At 32.8% G+C, this 25,455-nt stretch overlaps 2 protein-coding genes across 3 annotated transcripts in view; one reads left to right on the top strand and one right to left on the bottom strand.

The window, feature by feature from the left end:
• The window catches only part of LOC139519102 (uncharacterized), a 26,952-nt gene extending 18,193 nt beyond the window's left edge, over positions 1 to 8,759 (bottom strand). For both annotated transcript variants that reach the window (XM_071310899.1, XM_071310900.1), the window contains exons 1-2: positions 8,645 to 8,759; positions 3,930 to 4,073 (exon numbers count right to left, since the gene is read on the bottom strand). Coding sequence is in view for 1 of the 2 variants with exons in the window: in XM_071310900.1 (XP_071167001.1) it covers positions 3,930 to 3,939 (10 nt within the window). In the remaining variant the exon portion in view is untranslated. The remainder of the gene's footprint in view (positions 1 to 3,929; positions 4,074 to 8,644) is intronic.
• On the top strand, positions 8,741 to 25,455 carry LOC139519101 (uncharacterized). Its single transcript, XM_071310898.1, has 4 exons — positions 8,741 to 9,179; positions 13,313 to 13,593; positions 22,175 to 22,433; positions 25,002 to 25,455. The coding sequence occupies exons 1-4, from the start codon at positions 8,876 to 8,878 to the stop codon at positions 25,292 to 25,294; spliced, it is 1,137 nt and encodes a 378-aa protein (XP_071166999.1). The 5' UTR covers positions 8,741 to 8,875; the 3' UTR covers positions 25,295 to 25,455.

Raw genomic sequence — 25,455 nt, 5'->3', positions numbered from 1 at the left:
AATTCGGATGTGTCTACTTTTGTGTTTCAAATGTCTGGTTATGTAAATGTATTTCAGTTGTTTCCTGTAGTTAGTTAATACTTCAGTTTTATCATTTACATCTTTTGAATATTCATTTTATAAAATTTACTGTTTGCAAAAGTATAAATTATTCTAAATTATAGGGATTTTCTGGTAACTAACAGAAAACCCTTGCCGTTTTTGGCACAACCTTTTTGATCTTTTGGTCCTCGATACTGTTCAACTTTGTACTCGTTTCGGCTTTCAAACTTTTGTATCTGGGCGTCACGCGTAGGTCTTGTGTGGACAAAATACACTTCTGGCGTATTAAAATTTTGAACTTGTTGCCTTTTGTTGGCTGTTGTTCGTGTGATTCTTTGTCAATTGTGTTCTCCAATTTCTTTATATTGTAGTCCTGTGTTGTCATTTTGATGTTATATTTCACATGGCCATAAAAGTGCGAGGTTTGGCATGCCACAAAACCAGGTTCAACCCACAATTTTTTCCTTTAAAAATGCCCTGTACCAAGTCAGGAATATGGCCATTGTTATATTATAGTTCGTTTCTGTGTGTATTACATTATAACGTTGTGTCGTTTGTTTTCTCTTATTTTTGAGTGTAAATTCACATTGCGATAAGACGTGTCACGGTACTTGTCTATCCCAAATTCATGTATTTGGTTTTGATGTTATATATATATGTTATATTTGTTATTCTCGTGGGATTTTGTGTGTTACATTTTAGTGTTATGTCGTTGTTCTCCTCTTATATTTAATGCTTTTCCCTCGGTTTTAGTTTGTTACCCCGATTTTGTTATTTGTCCATGGATTTATGAGTTTTGAACAGCGGTATACTACTGTTGCCTTTATTTATTTAGTCTTAGATGCATGTTTTTTTTAATTAGTTGTAAGCGTTAATACAGCATTATAAAACTAGTTAACAAGTCATTGTCTTGAGCGTTCGTAGATTGAACCTATACATAATGTTTCAAACGTAATCATTATAATTCAATAGAAATAATGTGAGGTACATGACGTAAACAGTACATACAATTTACAAAATTGAGTCGACACATGTTAACGTACGTTTTTCTTTTATCGACTGAGAGCAATACTTATTGTTTATTTTAATCAAAAAAGGATATATTTGGGCTATTTGTCAATCAGACAACAACCTATCGACACATACAACATTTGTTAAATGTAAAGATCAAGGTTGGAAATTTTTACACAATTGAAAACTGTAGAACAGAAAAAAAGTTATACTAGTATTCACGTTGTTTACCAAAAAAAAAAAATCAAACTGTTTGATTGACTGTTGCCAACCAGTACGCACATATTACAAAATATAACAAGCCACATTCGCACATTCAAACGGTTGCTCCTCTGTCACAGTTCTTGAAATACTGTATCGCCCTTTTCCAATTATACTACTACCCTTACATATCTTGGACGTAAGAGTATGACAACCTTGACTTTCTTGTGTTTACTAAAATAAACTATAAATTTCACCTTTGCTTCGATATAGTCTAGTATTTGGTATTGTCTGCTTTTATAGACTTCCCCCATTTATTTTAATACTGATTATCTATGCAGGGTTAACATACTATAATTTCATAACATATGGAAATATACTTCCGTCGAAAATTCTGAGAATCAGATTTACTGGATAAGGAAGTTCACATTATTAAATTTTATTTCTGATGACAATCAATTTAAATTTTTAATGGTTTTCTGTTGTAGTTAAAATTTAAAGATCTCTTTGGAGTTTATATTATGAAGTTGGCCTATATAAATTTTATTCAATAATTGAAATAACGCGTCGTTTACATTTATCATCAAATTCATATTTTCAAATCACCTAGTAATATTACACCTTTATAAAACGCATTTAATTTTCTGTCTAACAAAAATAAAATTATATAAACTTTAAGTCTGACAATTTTTTATGTTAACTTCGGTAAAATTTTCTTTTAAACTGAAAACTGAAGAACAAATATAGTTAAAGGGAAGAACACTTGTTACAATAATTATTTGGTTGTTAAAAAAAATAAGTTAGTTCGAAAAAAAAAGGTTTTATTTCCATCTAATTGAGTCATATAAATCATATTTGGTAAAATGTGTATGAAGGCAATCTTTTTTTCTTTTAAATTAGTAAAACGTTTAAACTTTAATGACTAAACGTTGAAAGGCTGCTTATTTAGTCTTAGATGCATGTTTTTTTTATTAGTTGTTAGCGGCTTTGAACTAGCTGTCAGTAACTGCGAGTACTCTCAGATTTGTACTAAGGGTCTTCTTGTTGTTGGGATATACAACAACCCAGTCACGTTCACTCAGTGTTTTTGTTAGATTTATTTCTATTTGCATCCATCTGATGAGTTAAATCTTTTTCAACTGATTTTTATAGTTTGTTCTCATGTTGTACTGTTACACTTCTGTTCTAGGTTAGGAGGAGGTTGGGGTCCCGCTAACATTTGTTTTTCGTTAATTTTTTTGTACGTAAATTATGCCGTTACAGCTGTCTATGCGGTATGGGATTTGCTCATTGTTGAAGGCCGTACGGTGACTTATGGTTGTTAATTTCTGTGTCATTTGGTCTCTTGTGGAGAGCTGTCTCATTGACAATCATACCAAATCTTCTATTTTCTATTAAAAATTTAATCAGACAGGAATAGCCCTACATTTAGATTGGACAAGTAATCCTGTACATGCAATCACAATGTGTCATTTTCTAGTCTAAACCATTTAAAAAATACATGTTCGTTAAAGATTTTTTTTAGAGAACCCCTAAGTCATTTGGAAGAAAGTTAATTCTATGGATAACTGTATATGTGTATTCTTTATTTCGCATATGTCTGATTTATTGTAAAAGTTATGACGCTGTAAACAAATACACACAGAACAAAATTCCAATGCATATTTTAGTAGAATAATTAATAAAAAGTCTCTGTAACCATTAACAAAGTTTGGGCACGCATAGTCTCATATTTGTTTGAAATTTTGTTGATTGACCATTTTACTGAAATATGTCATAAACAGTGACAAATAAATGATGAACATCGACCCAAAGGTCAAAGGTTATTGATGACCCTGAACTTTTAAAACTGGTACTTTTGTATCAAATAAGGGTTGATTTAGGAAGGGAACGTTTGAATGTCATTGGTAAAAGACCATTTCGACCAGCGACAAAATGTTGTTTTACAGCAGGTCACCTGCATAGTCTCACTTATATGTTTTCTGACCTACGTAACCCCTCACCAATGGTACGTTAGTTTGTAGGCAGTTCAATACTATCTTAAAACAGAACAGTGTGATAAACGATGCGGAATCATAGATGCATTTAGTCGCATGTACTGTAAATAATAAAATTGAGAAAGGAAATGGGGAATGTGTCAAAGAGACAACAGCCGAAGGCCACCAATGGGTCTTCAATGAAGCGAGAAACTCCCGCACTCGTAGGTGTACTTCAGTTGGCCCCTTAAAAATATGTATACCAGAACAGTGATAATGGACGTCATACTAAACTCCGAATTATACACAAGAAACTAAAATTAAAAATCATACAAGACTAACAAAGGCCAGAGGCTCCTGACTTGGGACAGGCGCAAAATTGCGGCTGGGTTAATCATGTTTATGAGATCTCAACCCTCCTCCTATACTTTTAGCCAATGTAGAAAAGTAAACGCATAACAATACGCACATTTCACAAAGCGTTATTTCCCACAGTTCGAAAGAACAAAGCAGTTCACTTTTGTTATTTTTATCATTTTGTGTTATGGCGGAACAGAAAAACATTAATGTTTTGTTGTCGAATCATGATGCCAAAGTATTAAGTAGGAAATAGTAAAACAATACCTGTTTTGCATTTGTTTTGTTTTAAAAGTTATTTCTCATGATTCACAAATAAGTAATAAATACATTGATACATACTTTTTTCCATATCTGCCCTGGTATTACTCCGAGATCTTGATAATGCCAAGTGTTTATCACTCGTATTTCTATGAATGGTACTTATTATCGAAGGAATGTGTTGATCATCTGTGCCTCTCTCAATACATGTTGGATACACATTTACTATGAAAAATTCCAGAAAAAATCGTTTGAGTATCATACAAATAAGAAAATTTTATTTAGTTTCAACATATGTAAATTGTATTTAATAAAAAAAAAAAGATTAATTATTTGTGTAACCATAAAAAAGGAATTAACGATTATTTCTATGTATGTGTTCGTATTATATCTTTAAATTGATGAGTTATAAAAGGAGGACAATACTCATTTAAATGTTGACTGGTATACCTGTTCCTATTTCAGTACATTTGCGTTATTTCATCTGTCATCGAGCCGACGCAGGCGATAATTAAAGTGGAACACGTTCTGGCTATTCTCTCAGTGTATGCAGTTTTGCAAGTTCAACAAGTTTGAAGTACTAACGGAAATATGCAAGACAAAATTCAAACAATGACGAATACTTGGATTTATTAATTTATATTTCGAATTCAAGAAAATAAAATGGCCTTATCATAACTGCTAGATTTCGAAAATGAGTTGGGGTTGTCTCTGTGTGGTTAACCGAAAAATACAATTTGGTGCAACACAAAGACATTGTCGATTAGCTCGTTTTAGTATTGTATTTAACGGTTATATAAGAAAAAAAGGTTACGGGCTAAAGTTCAGTCAACATGCTATATTTAATAACTGATTTTATCTTAATCTTAAAGATTTTTAAGTGAAAAAAAAACAACAGTAAAGTTCCTAAGTGTGACGATGTGGGTTTTTTTGCCCCTCCCTCTCTCTCAATTGATAAATAAACGGATTTAGTTCAGAATCTAGCGATACGTAACAACGTAACAATTCATTACTGTACGCCTGCAAACATAAATGATGTGAAGCAACATATTTTCCTAAAATAACTAATTAACTTCCTTCTTTTGTTTTAATGCTCAGGGGATCGTAATTAGAATATGAACTACGTTTTCGTTTTTTGTTTGTTTGCGATAATTCAATCTTATGCATTATTAAGATAGACAGAAATAAGGACTCAACATCGTCTTTTGCATGAACGACTAATCTGACACTAAATTGTATTTAATCCACGGCCGACACTCGGCTAACCGAGAGATAGGTCGGTTAATCTATATTGAGTATGCGGCTATATCTGCGGTTGGTCTGTTAATCGGGTTGGTTATACGTCTGTTAAGAGTAAAACGCACAATTTTAATATTAAAATCTATTTAATATACAGATTTTAGGTACATTATAAGAATCAAATCAAAAAAAGAAAAGTGTCTGACAAAATGATATATATCATAGAACATTTTCCAACTGTAAAAACGTTTCATAGTCTGCGCAGTTTTTAGTAAAACTAAAAGGCGTCGCGCAAGTATGTAGTATTTATGCTTATACGCATAGCAATTTTTGTAATGAAAGGCGAAAAAAACAATTTTAGATAATATTTAAAGGACACAAAATCGTACTTTGGTTCTAAAATATAAATTGAAATTAGTAAATATTTCATAATTGTAATATAACGTGAGTAATACCCCGTTTTAGTGAACATTATGGGAATAAAGTCTGTTAATGGGTTGGACAATTGAAATTGTGTCAGTTAAGAGTTATTTAGCCACGACAATAGTTGGGCTACCTTTATATTTTCCCTTTGAAAAAGTTAAGAATGAGATGCTCTTGAGTAAAAAAAAAATGACAATACGCTGCAACAGTATCCTTCTAGTAAGAACATTTTTATTTTTACTTCCTTTGCATTTTATTAAGGGGTGTGTCACTTCAATATATGAATATGGATTGCCTGCTGGAATATGCATGAATCTATTATTAACGTTTTCTTCAGCCTTAATTTTTGTGTCTGTTCAAAGTAGCACGTTCTCAAATCCGTCCGAAAGTGTCTTTCTAATACAACACAGGGTACATATAACGTGTTGTCGTTCTCATATGCACATGATATTTGTCACTGGACGTTAAACTCTAAATCGTCAACATCATCCGATTGGTTCTTTTCTTCTATTACTGAATCATCTGTTGTTTACAAATCAGTCTAAAGAGGTAAATGGAAAGGAGCGAATGCAGTTACATTTGGTTATCTTAAGTTTTAATTCATTTTATTCCGTTTAGTTTCTTTCTACATAAGTGCAGAGGAGAACTGCAGTTGTCCGCATGTAAACTTTTAGCATTTATTACCAATATGAGTACATACCAATCCGTTACTGTTTCAACACCCAGGGGTGTTTCATGTCTTTATTCTCAAACATTTATTATTTTTTTTTCTATCTTTTTTTATTAATGCATCACTTCCTACTGTCCTTATCTATTATTCTATATATTCTGTGTTTCCATCCAGATTCTCGTGTATACAATGAGGGTCCGGATTGGGGGTGTTGTTTATTTCTATATTCTTTAAATTGTCTATTACTTTTCTCTACATTTTATTTTATCTTACTCATTATTATTTTTTTATTCTTTATATATTCTAGCATCCCAATATATTTTACTTACTGATGTTTAGTTACATTACGACGTTTATCTCTGATTTATATACTGGTTAATACCAATTTAGATACAAATTAGTGTGATTCATGACAACCTAAACAGAATCCACATGATATATGCGACCATTCTTGGATGCAATCAATATGTATAAATTATAACATGCCCTTTTCTACATTTGTGTATATTAGCCCTGGTATCATCCCGAGACTCCCATATCGGCCTCGAGGCTTTAGCCGAGGGCCGATATGAGTCGAGGGATGATACCAGGGCAAATATGGAAAAACATGTTATAATCTTTAAGCTATTTATCAAATATTTAAGTGTTGCAGAAAAGAGGGGAAAAAAGTTCAATTAGAACAATTTAATGAAACATAACAGGTAAATCTTAAAAATTTATCCGTATCCGTAACAAATATGTGATAAGATATAAATAACACATAGCTGAGAGGGTGATAGAGCAGATTGGGTCCCGAGAAAACATTGTTAATCGAGGGATACCGATCTGCTCTATCACCCTCTCAGCTATGTGATATTTGATTTATTATAATGAATGTCCTATCATCATTTTCTTTAACAGATGAGTTTTATTATAAAGTATTTTCTATGTAGTCACGTACTTGACAGCGTAACGGGTATTTGAAAAATCATCAGAAGTGAAGTAAATAGACAATAATAGTGCATTGACTTGACATATAAACGATACAAGGATTAGGCCCGAAACGGGAAAAAAAGCTCTGCTATCAAGAAAAAAAATATTTTCAATTATTGTTATTTTGTTATTGTTATTTATTTTATTTAAATTTTGGGTAAATACCCCTTTCAAAAGGCCTCATATCTGGCTGAGAAATATACATCACAATGAACATGATGAAATGTACATCACCAGTTGAAACCCATCGATGGTGAACGAATGCGTTTAATATCAACAATAAGCATAACACACAATGATTTATAGGTTTTAAAGTAAAAATATTAACAAGTGAAATACGTTTTTCCAACAATTGTAAAAGAAATAAGTTTGAGTCGTTCCACGCTTCGTTGTATAGTAAATTAGAACTTTAAGCATTGTCTATAATATAACTTGATGTAGATTCAACTCATTGTCGTTTAAACTGTCGATTTTTGATTGGTCTAGCCGAGAGGGTGACATTCCAAAAAATTGTCACCCGCTCAGCCATGTGATAGAGTAAATTAACACCTTCGTATTAGGCAATCAAAATATGGCATTTTAACATAATGTATAATAATACTTTAATATTACACTTTTTTATATCAGTTTTCAATATTCATGGCCTAAATTCATTGTTCATGTCAGTGTTTCCGTATATATTATGTTTCATTGCTCATGTGTTGTTTCCGTATATTTTAGCCACTCGTCTTGAGCCTACCCATTTGATCCGATAACACCCCATACAGCAATACAATTATACTTTTATTGCCATTCATAACTCTCAACAGACCAATTAACAGACCGGGTTTTATACATCCGACCCATTAACAGACCAGGTTTTAAATAAAGATTGATTTATGTCACCAAAATACAGATTTTTGTGTAGATTTTTCACACAATGATATCAATTTGGTTGACCAATATAATGACTGTCTTTGTTCGATGTTCAAAATATCGCATGCAAGTAAATTCAACCAACGTGTCTTTTTGTGTACATTTTGTGTGTGTAAAATGTGTATAAATTTATTGATGAGTAACACGCCTTTTCATTTTATAGATCGTACATCGAAGCTAGAAAAATAATAATTACACCACTGGATTCAGTACATTGAATTGTTTTGTTAGACATGAATATTTTTTATGATAAACATATATTTAAAAAGTTATACAATGAAACATGCAGAATTTCCAATGATTTCCTCGATAACACCTGATTAACAGACTTTAGCCAACCCGATTAACAGACCCACCGCCGATATAGCCACATACTCAATATAGATTAACCGACCAATCTCTCGGTTAGCCGAGTGTCGGCCGTGTAATCGTGTGATGATTGGTCGATCCAGTCAAAAAATAACTCACATTCATGATTTATTTTCAATAGATAGAATCATGGAATGTATTAGATTTGTTGAAAAAACCACAAATAATGATGTAAAATAAATGAAATGAATACAAAACTTTTACTTACGCTATTCCAAAATCCTCCTATTTTTTGATGATTGAATACACCTAAATTCGGAAGTACAAAGACAAGTGTGGGATTTAATGTTCACTCATACACATTATGAACATGTTAAATGAATCGGTAAAATAGGTAATAACTACGATATTCAAACATTCATTGTTGTCAAGGATGAGCATACCAAATTTGATGTTTGACCTGCTTTAAAACTTTTAGGAATATTTCGGATTAGATTCAATGGCGTCGCCTGAAAAGTGTGAAGGTACTCAGTCGAAGTCGTCTATAAAATGTACAAATAATCAGCTGCGAGCTACTATAGATTTTATTTTTTTAGAGATATCGACACGTTCAGGATATATGGTTACACCCGATAACGTTAAAATCCTTGCAGAAGCCCTTGCAAAAAATCAATGTTTTGATGATGGATTTCCAAAGGCTGATAATAGACTCAATTTCCTCGAAAACATCAAGAAGAAAATGACGATGACCAAAGAATCGAGGGCTACTTTAATAACATGGCTAATTGGTTTGTCTAAAATGTGTAAGTATTGTAAAATAATCTAACAGAAGTTCACCGATGTTCAAATCTTTAAATTGATTTTAATCGGGCATTTGCCGTCAAATTCGTGATCATCGATTTGTCCGAAAATCAGCGTGTTTATATAATATGTGTTTTATTTCAATTGTCATTGCACTTTTTGTATTATTCTAAGATTTCAGTTATTTTGATCTGGGTTCGTGTTGCTTCGTCTTTAGTTTTCTATGTCATGTCTTCTGTACTATTACTTGTCTGTTTGTCTTTTTATTTTTAGCCATGGCGTTGTCAGTTTATTTTCTATCTATGAGTTTAGCTCTCCCTCTAGTATCTTCTTTTATTACATTTTTATCTAATAATCTTGACCAACTTCATAAAACCAGACGGAGAATAGGCGTACAGTCCGACCGTATGCGTATTTCGAAAAAGTATGTATACGATCCAGACCGTACCCGTATGGTCTACGGTCAAAATACACGTATGGTCTAGAATATCTATACAAAAGTCATTTCGTAGGTAAGTAAAAAAAAAAATGGATATAAATCGAGATTAGGTTTGTAATTATGATATATTATGTATTTCATAACAATTACATTAATATTAGTATTAATATAGAATTGTGTAAGTAATTGTGTAATTAATTCTATTATCTAACTATACCGGGTTTTCTTCCAAATCAAACAGCAAAACAAAACAAAAAACCGGTGCATATAGTTGCTTTAAACTAAAATCTTATAAACTGGGTGATTAATTACGTTTACTTTTTATACATACACATAGAAAATTAAAAACTAAATTAAAACTACAAACGATAAGACTAAAACAATATCTGATCATAATTACAAATAAAACATCATAACTAAATACACAAAATGTACATGGATGCTGGATGTACAAATACGGAGACACGTCTTACAGCAATGCGAATTCACTGTCAGGAAAACAGATATATTTGGAAAAAGGTCACGTTCAGTACAAAAGACCAGACGACTCAAATGATAAACCACAATCTAAGACGTGGTAAACATGTCCTTAGTTAGTTCAGACACAAACACATTGTATGGATTAACCAATTCGTGATGGTGTCCATAAAATTTATGGAGTGTTATTTATAACCTTTCCTCCTCATAACTTTGTTGGAGCAATTTCTGCGTAAGGAACACACTCTCGTATTTGATCCGTATTGTGTGAACATGCACGAGCATAACGTATCAACTGATATATATATATATATATATATATAAAATTTAATTTTGGATGTAACGCGTCTTCTGATTGGCTGACGTTATTTTGTTATCAGCCCATAGACACAATTAAGTCATGTGACCGTGACGTCATCAACGTTTTTTCATGGTTTTCTACGGTTTAAAATGGAATTTAGAATTAAATTATAAGAAATGACTGTAATATTTGTTCTGTCTATTCGAAATAACAGATTGGGCAGAGGGTATGTTACTACTGAGAAATAGGAAAAGTTATAAGTTGAAATCGTCCCGTTTGTCATAGATTATAGTATGAATATGTCTGTCTGTGTCAATATTTAGGAAAATATCAATGTATGAAGCAGTCCTTTAAGTATCAGTAGTAACCTTAATTTCAAGTTCATATGAGATGTAAGTACTGGCTGAAACATGGGTTATTCAATGATAGGACACCATCAATATATCTGAAAGTTTAAAGATTTTCGCAAGGTGCTTTTCTTTTTGTCTAATTGAAGGTTCGTTTTCTTAATATGTAGAAAATGTTGGATAAAACCTGGTGTTATAGCTAGGTAAACCTATCACATGTATGACAGACGAATACCATATCACCGTATTGACAACTTTGTGTGATGTTTTATAATCTTAATCACTATAAAAACAAACAAATATATCAACAAAGAAACACAAATAGGCATAAAGACATAGCATATGAGCAAAAATGAGAGACAAGAATACAATAATTTCTTATCCCAGGCATAGATTACCTTAGCCGTATTTGGCACAACTTTTTGGTATTTTGGATCCTCAATGCTCTTCAACTTTGAACTTGTTTGGCTTTATAAATATTTTGATATGAGCGTCACTGATAAGTCTTATGAAGACGAAACGCGCGTCTGGCGTACGAAATTATATAATCCTGGTACCTTTAATAACTATTTACATGAACACAATAACACAATAACAAAATGACGGGATGCATAAGTACAGATCCACGTCAAATGGATAATTACATAAAAGAAAGACTAATCAGTAAAAGTTATGTTCACAAAGACAAATAAAAAAATAGTATCACAAAGCCAGTAACTATTATCTATACTTCAAGACCATCGTGTATTATTTGTGAAGTTGATACGAAATACTTATCACTAAGGACTTGTATCTGCCGAACCTTTTTTGAAAGAGGACGAGACACATACCCCTGCTTAATGACCTTTCTGCTCAGACACTGATGACAGTCTTCAAATTCCAAGTAGCAGCTGCATATATAAAAGACATAACCGCAACAATATGGAATAGAAATCCTTATTTTGACATTCTATTTTGTAAAGCTACAACTAATCCTCCAAACCAAATCTTTGGGGACGCTCATTTAATTTTGATTTGCTTGCAAGCATTGCAGCATTCACGTCAAATAGTTCCCACTGAAAACCACGTCTGAATACTGAATTTGAGACAGCAGATGTTAAAACCTCATAATTCCACTAAAGAGATACGAACCACGGTAAAAAACTGAGGGAATCGCTTTAATTCAGGGAGGTTCTAGACCGGATGCGTAAACAGGAAGTACATCTGCTGCTGTTTACCACGCGGAATAAGAATGCATTCTTGAAAAAACAACGGGAGTGCTATTGAAACCGAAAAGCATGACATAAGATTGAAAAATTGGAAAAACAGTTTCGTGTTTACTTGCCATTAACCACCCTCTAAATTTAAAGTAGTATAACACGAAAAATCTCTCATAGGATGGAATTGATCAAAGTTAAAAGAAAATGCTTCGGTTGTAATATTTTGTTTAGAATTTTCACAGATTCTCATTGGATCATCCTTTTTATTTTATTTTTACTATTTTCTAATATTTATCAAAGGTACCAGGCTTATAATTGGATACGCCAGAAGTTCGTTTCGTCTACATAAGAATAATCATTGACGCTCAGATCAAAATAGTCCTGTCTAAAGATAGAAAAAACGTAGATTTCATTCTGTAGTCTAACATATGTCTTTTTAATTCTCACCATACAATTATCGAAAAAAGTCGACCTGACAAGGCTTGGCAAAGAAAAAGACGAAAAGACAAACAACAATATTCAAAACACAAAAACTAAGCAACCCGAACTCATAAAAAAACAGTGAACTCAGGTGCTCTGAAAAGGAAGCATCATATCCTGTGTCAGGCCTATGGTTCTTCTTAAATCATATATACTGTAGCAAGTTAAGCATTAATCTCCCCTTAGTCATCCTCGTGTACCTGGATAATCTTTAATTATCAAGATCATGTCTTTCTGTGATTGTTGATGCCGTCTTTAACCTACATTAACATTTAAAGTTGGATGTGTACTGATTGATATTCTAGTCATAGATAGTAGTTTTTGGCTTAGAACTAGCTCATAGATAGTAGTTTTTGGCTTAGAACTAGCTTTTTGCGAGAAATCTCAAATCTGAGATAGACTCTTTTTGAGTGACCTGTATTATTATAGTTTTATCTTATGTTGTGCTGTTTCGCCACTTAACTGTTATATGTGACCTCAAAAAGTTTGACCTTGCTACATTTAGGATCCTACAATCAATGGTAACCGTTAATTGCTGTGTATCATATTTGTTTTTCGTTTATTGTATTGTCATACATTAGGCTCTTAGCTGTCTCGTTTCAGTTGTTTATTATTTGTCTTTTTGTGGCTTTTAATAGCTTGCCATAATTATGACGCATGGTTTTTTCCCCTTATTTGCCGTACGGGGATCTAAAGTTGTTAGCCTCTCCTGCTTTGGTCTCTACCAAAGAGTTGTATCACTGACAACCGTACTACATGTTCTTATTTCAATGTATTATTCGTTTGTCAATATTTTGTGAGATTTATATATTTTTACCAACAGTTAAGTTTTTGTAAGAATATAGCAGAGGAGGTTGCATGTGAGACAATTGTATTTCTTTTATATTTGCAGACTGTAAAAAGTTCGAGGAGAAGGAAACAATTGAAGGTGTAAAAGTATTATCGGCATCGAAAATGTCTGGGACTGATGAACCTAACAAATCAAAGGCAGCAGAATGGTTCAAAGAAATGGGTTTCAAGCCTTTATCAAATGATGGAATACCTGGAATGAGTTCATTACTACAATCAATATTGAAGACATGTAAACATGACCATGTCGATATTGGTAATGTTCTAGAAGATGATTTAGAGAAACGCTTAGAAGCTGGAATTACTAAAAAATTGCAATCAGAGGTACGTTATTTATCTGCTGATATGATAATGTATTTTTTCCCCTCTCGTTCCGCTAACAACAGCGTGAAAAATTAACGATATTTCTATACATATTGCAGACTCATAGATGTACATATTTATGGCTGTTACTATTTACTTAAATGAATATTGGTAAATAAAAAACAGCAAAACAGTAATTCCTATTATGACTCAGACCGTGTATATTTACGCCAAACATTTTTCATTTTAAGCTGAAATATAGATTTTGCAAAATACTTTACAAATTTTAAAGTTAATTTGATTGACAAATGCAAAGAAAGTTTGTTGAAGTCAGTTCTGAAAAATCATTTTGACGTAAATGTACATGGTCTCGTAACACAACGAATAAATGCATGAAAGTTGAAAGATTATAAAACAAAATAAAATATAATTCATTGAAATTTCATGTATGATCTTGCCATATAAACGTTATACCAATATATTTCAAGCTGACGGATATTCCGTTACGTATACGACTTGTTTCTTTATTATTATCAGGTCGACTTCATGCAGGAACTTCTTAGGAAGAAAGATAAGAAGTTTGCGATATCCTTTAACTCTACTTTCCGCTATATAGATGATGTTCTTTCACGAAATAATTCAAAATTTGGTGACTTTGTGGAACGCATCTATCCCATCGAACTAGCGATAACGGATACTACAGATACTGTTAAGTCGGCCTCATATCTTGACTTACATCTATAAATTGACAATGAGGGTCGGTTGAAAACAAAACTTAAGGAGTTTTTGCCCTTTGAAGACAACTTTACACAATTTGTTCATCATGTTTGCTTATTCATTTTGTGTATTTAAACATCTTCTCTGAATTTATTGGGCCCAATACATCTTAACTTTTACTGAATCTTCCTTAGGGTAGCAGGTTTATAAATTGTATCCATTATCAAATATGGCCGCCATGGACAAAAAATAACCATAAAGGTCAAATGCAGTTTTTGACTCAAAAAGTATAGCAGTATAAGCAAAAGTGACATCAATTTAAAGCGATGAATAAATCAAAATCTATCTGTTAAGAAATTTTCAGATGAACTGGACCACCAATTATAGGGTTACTGTTCGAAACAGTTTATTTTTGTTTAGAAATTTTACTGTTTTTGGTTTTTATCTTTAATATTATAATAGATAGAGAGAAAGTATAATTTACAAAAACAGTCATTGATGAAAGATTGAAGCAAACAACTACAGGTGAGCGATTCTGCTCTTGAGAGGTTCTTGTATTGTAATCTACAAAAACATCTATAACTATCATTTCAAAATCATATACTTCTTGACTAATTTATAGTTTTTCTCCAAACTGGTAGAGCTGATTTCTATTGATTGTAAGATATACTAATGCAGCGATCCATCTTTCTCAAGTTTACAATCTACGATCTCACGGTCTTTTGACAATCAACATTCAAAGTATATATGAAAGATTTCGTCAACTTGGTAGTTATTAGATGTCTCCTAGACTAGAATACACACGAAACGACCTGTAAACTGTTTGTTTGAGACTTTCAATAGTTTGAATATATGTTTTACAATGTTATAAATCAAATATCATAATTTGAGGAAAATCTGTGAACATGAATCTGACAGCTAGTGCCCCTATAACCCCCCTCTTTCCCCCAAACCCGCATGCATATATTTCAGCCTGAACACATGCATATATTTCAGCATGAACACATGCATATATAAAGTTTTTTATGTTAATATGTCAATTACAAGAGAAATAACATATTGAGAACTTGTATTTAAATAAATACGATTCAAAGATATATTACGTTTCAGGTAAGCTGTCTAGGTATATATTACACTGACACTGACACTAGACACCAATATACACGTCCATTTGAAAAGTTAACGGAATTATAACAAAATATGTGGATGTTATGGTATGTAAGACTTCCGAAACAAATATTCGATACAAAACCACTTAGTACCCTAAATCTGAATGATGTAAGTAAGTCAACACCATAAGAAAGCGTCAACTTCACTCTTGAGTATGTTCAGATAACCATATACTGATTAAGCATTGCTTCTGGGTCATATTGATTAGCGATTAAATTTTTCACAAGAGATGTGTGAATATTTAAAACCAGCGGGAAACAAAAATTGATACATACATTTGTTTTTTTCTCGACGCATTGTAATGGTCTTTTTGCCAATTCCAATTAAAGTAGGCTTGTTGCATCGTGTAAGAGCGTGAGCTGCTATTTGTGTGCCAGACTTCAGTAGTACAATAATTTTAACATAGATCCAGTCTGAAACAACAATTCATATTTTTTTTACATCTGAGAAAGAGACCTGATTAGAAATAAAACATTAGTGTTTTGATTTTTATATGTTGCTACACCTGGAATAGCTTTTTTTCTCTTTATTAGCAAAAAGTAAAATATAAAAAATACTGAACTCCGTGGAAAATTCAAAACGGAAAGTCCTTTATCAAATGGCAAAATAAAAAGCTCAAACCCATCAAAAGAATGGATAACATCTGTCATATTCATGACTTCGTACAGACGTTTTCTTATGTAGAAAAATGGTGGATTAAACCAGGTTTTATAGCTATAAAATTGACAACAATGCGCATAGGCGGATCAAGGGGCACTGTAGGTCCGAGTTGCCCCTTTCGAGGGAAATATTTGGTTGATTATATAGGGAATCACTGAGGCGTGACTGGAGCGGCCCCCCTTTTTTTTTTAGGTCAGTCAGCGCCCCCACCTTTTACAAAAAGTTTTGGATCGGCCACTGATGCGTGAACAAAACGAACAGACAAAAAAGCTAAAAGTGTCAAATATACAAGCAATCAATATTGTTTTATAATCTTAATCACTAAAAAAAAAAACCCAAACAAATATGTGACAAAGAAGCACAAAATGGCATAAAGATCCAGCATATTGGCAAAAATTAAAGACAAGAATACACAAATGTATCATACTACAATGATAGGATATATAAGTCACGTCAAATATGTAACAAAGAAACATAAAAAGGCAAATTGATTTATTTATGTATAATAAATCCACCCATACACAATTGAACGATTTTAAGTACTGGGACTGAATGGTTAGAAAAAAGCAAAACCACAAAAATACTGAACTCCGAGGAAAATTCAAAACGGAAAGTCCCTAATCAGATGGTAAAATCAAAAGCTCAAACACATCAAACGAATGGCGCCAGAATAATTTCATATATCTACCACTTCGGTCACTTACAGTTCCTGCACACAATTCAATCACATTCTTTGGATTTTGAAAAGATCCCCCTAGGAATATTTCGTCGTTATAAAGATAAAAAAATGTTTTGTCATGTTCTTGCAAAGCAAAATCATTGTATTGCGAGAGTGCATATAACATTCACCTACACCTGTTTATTTTCAGGTGCACAAAGACATTTCTTACAATATCTAATTGGTGTACTTTCAATGACTTGAAGAATCAAATGATGATTCGAATTAGTTTAATTCGCATTCGAAACGTTTTACAGCCGACCGTAAATTCTAATTCGAATTTTAATGCGCCTCATATTTGCTTTACTGTCCGAACGACGTTAACTTTTAATTCGCATTATGAATTAATTTATAATAACTTGATTCTAATAAACATTTAAAAAGTGTCCAAACCATAGTTTAATTCGAATTAATGCGAATTAAATAATTCGTATTAACGAAAACGCATTTCTGATGCGAATTAGCCAATTCGAATTTGATTCGAATTAGAAAAAGAAGAGTGTGTAAACGAGATTAACGAATTCGAATTTACCGTACGTGTGAACAAGGTATCATCCACCACCAATTGAATTAAACCTAGTTTTTTCTTTGACGCATTCCCCGTCTCCATTCTAAATTTTTCTCCTTATTGGTTCGGTTAGTTTTGTAGAATGTTCTACATCATATCGATCAAACACGTCCACGACAAAACAAGATAATGTTTTGTCATGTTCTTGCAAAGCAAAATCATTGTATTGCGAGAGTGCATATAACATTCACCTACACCTGTTTATTTTCAGGTGCACAAAGACATTTCTTACAAAGTTATTATGGTTATAAAGTCGTCCTTGGTTAGACGTATAAAAAAAACAGTTGTACCTTTTTACTTTAAGACTGATTAATACCATCTCTGATCAGGGAGTACTTTTTGTTGTTTATACAGGGTTATCACCCACTCAGCTAGAGGCAAGTTTTCCGTACAGTGTCAGATGAGAGTGCATTGTAATCATATCAATTAAAAATAATTGAGGCAAAATATTTATCGGAGATGACGTAATAAAACGTAAATTGTGGAATACTAAATTTTGACAGAAGAGAATAAAAATACTTTTAATACACTAAAATGCTTTTCAAAATTTTCCCGCATTATGAAAGATCTGGGAGAAAAGAACAACATGTTTCTTGCAAACAATACGACAACAAAAAGGTTTTTTTTTCACAAACAGGTCAACATGCAGACTTACTATTAGTTATTGGGAAGCAGCATAATGCTCCGACGTATTAGGAGCATCAGAAGCAAGTTATTTTTTTCATTTCATCCAGTTGTTAACAATGCATGCTGAATGATGCAGCGCCTTTTCCTCGAAGTTATTAAAATAGAGTAAACTCACCACTAGATACCTTGCCTGCTGATTTGCGTCATTTTAAACATATCAGGCACTCTCAAATGAATTCACATGCCTTAATTGCTTAGATCGTTGTATGACTCTCGTCTGCAAAATAGATATTTGAACCAGTCAAATGGTAATGCAATGGAGCGTGTTTTATTGAAAGATGATTCATCGTCACACGTTTTGGTTTTTACCTTATTCAAATGAATCAAAATGCTTTATTCTTGTACATGTATAGGATTTATAGCACGACCTTACTTAGCTACTTAACAGGTTCATATTTAATGGAATTAGCCTTGACCATAATTTTCCAGATTCAATCGAATGTGTTCCAATGTGGTTTAAAATTTATTTAGTCTATTAAAAAAAAAACTCAACAAGAATAATAACACCGCAAAAGTTATTACTCCTTAACATCTGTACTTTCTTAAACAGATAGACACAAACCTAGACATAAACATTGACACAAACATATATTCTTATTTACAAAAACAAAATGCATATTTCATTCATTGTGAAAAACACAACAAATGTTAAGTCATTGCAAAATATGAAAAGGGAGCGTTACGTGACTTATTTTGAGGTGAATATTGAATAGTAAAATTGCTAAATGGTTAAGAAATAAGTCATGGGGGCTGAAAATATCGTGATTTCACCACGGATTGGCCCTTTAGGCCCTAAGCGACAGCGAGAGGGAAAATTTTGGCATTAAGGGACAACCCGTGGTAAAATAACGATATATTCAAGCCCCCATGAATTATATCGATTCTAAAAAATACGGCAATTCTTTTGGATCGAAGCGCTCTAGGTGAAGGCAAATATTTTCCGGTCCCGTAATTAAATGCACTATTAAATTGACGTAAAAGAACGGAGTAAACTGAATAAGTGACATGCTTAAACAATTAACAATAACGTATTTAGATAGTTTTGGATGAATTTGAAGGATAGTTTACTAATATGTCTCAAATGTAAAAATAAATATGGCGAATAACACATTAAAGCATAGTTTGTTTCCGTTTCCTTGTGATTAATTTCGGTTTCACAAGCGTGTATACTCCCGTAAAATGCTTATATTCTTACGTCATCGTTCTATGACGTCGGGTAGCTCATTCATAAAAAGCATATGACGTGGGAGTACGATCGGAACAACCTTGGCAATATATTTATATTCTATCACGGGTGTTTACTCACAGCGTTTGAAGGACGTTATGTTAGAATGAGTATTATTAAAAGGCTTGACAAAAGTCACATTCCAGCATAAAATGATTAGTATGTTCAATCAAACTTTGAAACATTATGGGTGGTTCCACTATTTTTGTCCAAATCGACTACAGAAAAAGAGAAAAATCGGAAATTCACCCTTTATACTACGATTTTACATTAAAAAAACCCTGAATTTTTGGGAAACTTTACGACAGGGCTAAAATGATAGGATAATGTATATTATGAGAATTTTAAGCCGTCAGGTATGTCGGTCCATTAAAGCCTACACATAAGCGAATTAAACTTAATTTGACACTCCTCTTAACAGTCTACACAACACTACACGGAAATACCAAGCTCCGAAATATAGTATAAATGGTTAGACATCTTCTCTATATGCCGGAACTGCTGGAATGTGAATTTAAAAGGGAAAGTTAAATTTTAGAAGCATCCTTTTTTCCCAGTCATATTTAGTTGTACCCAAATCGTCACGGAAATGATTCTTTTGTCTAACATATACTTTGCACCTTTAAGATCCTAGTTATTTTTCATTTTAATTTCCTCCATTTTTTATCATTTCTGAGTTTAACCAGTTAACAGTAAAATGACAGTTTTCTTTTAAGTCATTCACTCTAGATCTTGTCTTCATTTCTTGCTTTTGAACTCAATTTAAAATACATTGTTATATACCCTTTGCTTAGCTCTTGACAACATGTACAAACCCTGACATCGGATATTCCTAAGCACAGGTAATCACTGGTAATTTGGTAGGAAATTGCCTCTATTCCCACTTTTTATAAATCTGGTAAGAAAAGGTGAAATTTCATGTGGGAATAGGAGGAAAACTTGTGCAAACAAAAGATTATACTGTGTAAACATTTTTTAATCAACTGTTAATTGACCAGTGTTTTTTTTTATTAGAACAGGTAATAAGTTATTTTTTGCATCTGTATGAATTGTTTTTTTTTAAAACAAAATAAATATGAAAGAAATTAAAACAAATATAAGTTATAACACAAATTCAACTGTAGATTCAAGCATGCGTAATATAACACAAATTATACAACAGCACTGTATCAAACCACACATTGTAGCACAAACATTAGACAATCACTGTATACAAGTCTATCAAAGTTTATCAATCTATTCCACGTGAAGAAGGTGGGAGGCTGCATCACCAAACTCTACTGTTGTGACCTCCCTAGGTTGCGGTGTCTAACTTTAAGTTCGTCTAATCCGTTGTTGATTTCTACATACTTCTTTTTGTGGGCCACTCTCTTTCCACCGGCTGCATACTGGATCATGGTCAGGGCGTTGAAAGATTCCTCATGTTTCAGAAGTTCAATTAGTGTAAAGATGTTTGGATGTGGATGCGTGACATATTTCTTCAGCTTGCTGTGCCATCCCTCTAGATGATTTGTTGTCCTTGGTCCTTGTGTTAAGTATAGTGGTTCCAAAGGTGACTGTTCTGTTCAACCCAGTATGTTGTTACATAGTCTGTAAAGGCTGTGTAGTTGATGTTGGTATCAATCTAATCTATATCTGTTAGGGCATTAAACCACACATCTTCAACCTCATCAAAGGGTATAAGTGGAAGTACAGCGGCACGGCGTACTAGTTGATGAATATTGTCGTCATCCTTGTCTGAAACCTGAAGACTTGTTTCTTGTGCTTTTCTCCAGATGCATTGCGTGAAGTGGAAGAAACAGACTTTTGAAGTAAAGTTAACAATTTTCACCCATTATTTTATATCTTTGATTATTGGTCCAAGTAAAGTAGAGTATACTTTTATTCCACATCTCAAGATTATACTTCGTTATATTATTATTTATTTTTAAGTACAAATTAAAAAATAAAAAAAATACATCTAACTCCAATCTATTTATCATAATTTTTCTTTATTTTTAAGTACAAAAAGAAAAATTAAAAATAAATCTAACTCCAATCTATTTATCATATTTTTCTTTATTTTTAAGTATTTCTTTAATGAAAAAAGAAACATCTTACAAATAAACAAGGTATTATACCTAAACAGTGTACCAAATATGTTGTGCCTTAAAAAAAACAGGTAAATCTTAGGTGAACCTTGATTGTTATAAAAACAAATTATTTATCAAAACGTCTATTGTTATTTGTAAGTGGGAATAGAAGGAATAGTATTTTTAAAAAGTGGGAATAGGAGGAAGACAACGAAATTGCAGACCAGTTATCGGTTTAAAGATTTCGTTTACAAAATCATAGTCTTGATTTCTTTTATATCACTTGAAACAAATTGTCCTTCCCTTATTTACCTAGACAGAACGCCGGACTGGAAATCGTTGTCAAATAAATCCCTCCAGTTCTGTAAGAATCGTATTTTTTCTTCAATTTGATTGATAAATCAGTATTCGACAAACAATACTTATAAAGTTATTCTATTCTTTTAAACGCTGATTTCCTATGCAAATTGCATCGTTGCTATTGGCTTTAAACTTGACTATGTGCGGGTTTTAAAACAAATTGGTTACAACAAAACTAAATGTATTAGGCAAAGCATTCATGATTTATATGTATATATGGGGAAGTAAATAGAAATAAACAATGACAAATAGAGGAGAAAGCATTAGTTTTAGTTGACTAAGAAGAAGGTGAGTACGCACTTTCAAACGACATGTTAATACAATATACACGTATAATGTTATAATAAAATTTTACAAGAGATTGTGTTTTATAAATTGAACTGAAAATAAAGTTCCTTTTTATGGTAACAAATGTCCTTTTTCAGATTTTTGACGACTGTATACCAAAAACACTATACAAAAATCAGGAAGAATTCAAAAAGATGTTTAATCTGTATCTGGGACTACCACTATGTGTTCTGCATGCATCTGAGAATTTGAAAGTCAATATCCGTATCCTGTGTTTTCCGTCCAAAGAAGAGGTTTATTTTTATAACCAGAATTCTAAAAAATCAGGAATTGTCAGTATTAATTTTGGTTTGATAGGAGATGATACATACGTTCCTTTAATAAAAATAACACAAGGTTGGTATTTCAAATATATAATGGTTGATGTGACTTTTATAAGATCATAAAATTATGAAAATTATTGGTATAATTCTACCCCATGAGAAAACTAATTTGAACAAATATTTATTCATTAAATCTGAAGAATTGCCTTAGCCGTGAGATATGACTTTTGTTATCAACTGCTTCCGGTTATTAGCGCATGCCTTTTTGTAACGTTATCGCATGTCATTTCGACGTCATTCGGAAAATTCCAGAAAAAATACACCTAAATGGTACATTTAAGTGAAAAAATAACTAACTTGGATAACAAAATATTAAGAATCAGGAAATATATCATTAAAAAATTCAAAACAAATAATACAATAAATGCATTTTTCAAAGTTTAAAAAAAAAAGTGTTTGCCTGTATGTCTTCAGCTGAAGTATATGAGAAAAAAAAAATCATAATTCCATTATAGCAGTTCATTTTTCATATCAGAACCATTATCAGCCCATAGTCAAAATCATCCCTTCAGTCTTTCAGCTCTCGGGCTGTTATGATGACATAGGGCTGATAAGGGGCCTGATGTGAAAAAATGTCATGTTATAATCTACAAGTATATGTATTTTATTATGTTTGGAAAAATTGTATGTCAATTTATTCCGGAATTTAAAGGTCGGCTGCTTTTAGATTCAGAAAGCAAAAGAATTTTACGCTGATTATCATCCGATCAGAAGCATTGATAATAAATAATTGCTTTATAATTTTTAACTGACTCAGAGACTCAGAATACATGAAATAATCCTCATCGTTTAAGTTAACTAGAATGTTTTACATTATGCACTTGAGTAAACAGATTTTGATTATTAGACAATACGACAGCCAGCTTACCGACAGAAATGATTAGCAAGACATGTAGTCTTAAAAAAAGTCTCGATAGGAAATTAAAAAAAAAAACGACTCAAAAGAAATTTAAAAGCAAAAGTTCTGCTTATATCAATATTATGGAATTTTAAGCCACTGTCATACAAGTTATAGGTTTAGCTAGCTGTAAAACCAGCTTTCATCAACCATTATCTTTTTAATACCGCAGTCCCACTAGGCCACGATCGCACTACGATCTGTGAAAAAAATGCAAATTTTGATTATCGTAGTACGATCGTGTAGATCGCAGTAAGGTCGTATCACGGTCGTGGTGAGGTCTTCAAAATCGTGAAGAGCGTGGCCAACTTTGAACATGTTCAAAGCAATCGTGGTGCGGTCGTGGCGAAATCAGGTCGTAGTAGAAGCGTAGTGAGAGCGCACTAAGATCGTTGTAAGATCGCAAAGGTCGCTGTACAATTGTAGCGAAAGCGTGATTCTATTCGGAGAGATTGCGCTACGATCTCACAGCGACGTTATCACGACCTCACTACGACCATCACGTTCTCATCGCGACCCGACTACGCTTCCACTACGACTATACCACGCTGTTCACGACCATAGTACGATTCTAGCACACCCTTGCCGTCCTCATCATGCTCTTCTTACGACCTGACTACGTTCACACTACGACCATCATTCTCATTGTCATTTTCACATTAAATATTTAAAAAAGTTCCCTAGATTTTGTTTGTCTGAATGTAATTATCCCTTTGCTCTAACGGCTCAACCATGCTTCTCGTTTTATGTAGATTAGACCGTTGGTTTTCCCGTTTAAATGGTTTTACACCAGTAATTTTTTGGGCCCTTTATAGCGTGCTGTTCGGTGTGAGCCAAGGCTCCGTGTTGAAGGCCGTACCTTGGCCTATAATGGTTTACTTTTATAAATTGTTACTTGGATGGAAAGTTGTCTCATTGGCACACATACCACATCTTCCTATATCTATTGACACATCTGTGTCATCTCTGCTATCGTTCACTAAAATATAGTCAATTGAGCTTTATGGACCAGCAATAGGTTGTGATTTAGGTTGGATTGGTCGGTCCGACATCACTGCTAGATCAAGATTCGTTACTTTGCTCCCTCTGTCTTTACATCAACCCCTACAACCACGCCCACGTGTTCTAGTAGATGTTGGTGGCATGACTGTACTGTTTCCGTGAAATCTATGTATTAGTCTGAATAGAAGGAATTGAACTGTATTGATATGGAACACAATGTTGACGTTATTGCTGAGAACGTAGTAAGATCGCGGTATAAACGCAGTATAATCGTGGTTAGAACGTGTTATAATAGCAGAAAGATCGTGTTGCAATCGGATAACTCGTGGTATTGTCGTAATGAGAACATGAAGAGCGTAGAAAGTTCTTGATAAGCGTAGTGAGGTCGCAGAATAAGCGCGGTGAGAACGTGGTATAATCGTAGCAATATCGTTGTAGAAGCGTAATGAGGACGTAGTAGCATCGTGAAAGAAACGAAAATTTACATTTTCATGCCGCTCATACCGCGACCTCACCACGATCTTAATTTAATTTTACATGAATTGCTGATACAATACAAAATCATATCAATACTACAAAACTTACCAATATAGGTTGATAAACCGCCGATGCTTGTAGAAGTTTAAATATTTGGAAAAAATTTACCTGATATCCTCCAAGTTGTTTCTTCTTTTCTTGCAGATGATCATGGAATCGAACTGAGTTTAAAAGAGACCATCGCACAACTTAAACAAAAAATAAGAGAGTTAAATGAGAAGGAAGCAAAAACAGAAGAAGAGAAACAACAATTACAGAATCAATTAAGAATATTACAACAGGAGTTAGAAGAAAAAGAAAATCAATATAGATTAAAGATTGAACAGATAACGGAAAGGACGAGACAAAAAATAATAAGTGCAACAGCAGAAGTGGCAGTACAAGTAGCTGAACATGTCACTAGGGAGTTAGTCGCAGATTTTATGAACTTGCAATAAAGAACAGATTTTATGCCCATATAGCCAGTTACTCACATCCAAACATAACTTTACAAATAAAAACATATCTATTTATCATACAACTATATTCGGTATGATCACGTTTCTCCAACATTCCAGGTACTTATACAAAAATAAAACGTTTAGGATAAATGTGTGTT

The sequence above is a fragment of the Mytilus edulis genome, chromosome 4, assembly GCF_963676685.1.
Source record: "Mytilus edulis chromosome 4, xbMytEdul2.2, whole genome shotgun sequence".
Lineage (NCBI taxonomy): Eukaryota > Metazoa > Mollusca > Bivalvia > Mytilida > Mytilidae > Mytilus > Mytilus edulis.
The sequence above is the reverse complement of the archived record's forward strand: the minus strand, read 5'-3'. Positions and strand labels throughout refer to the sequence as shown.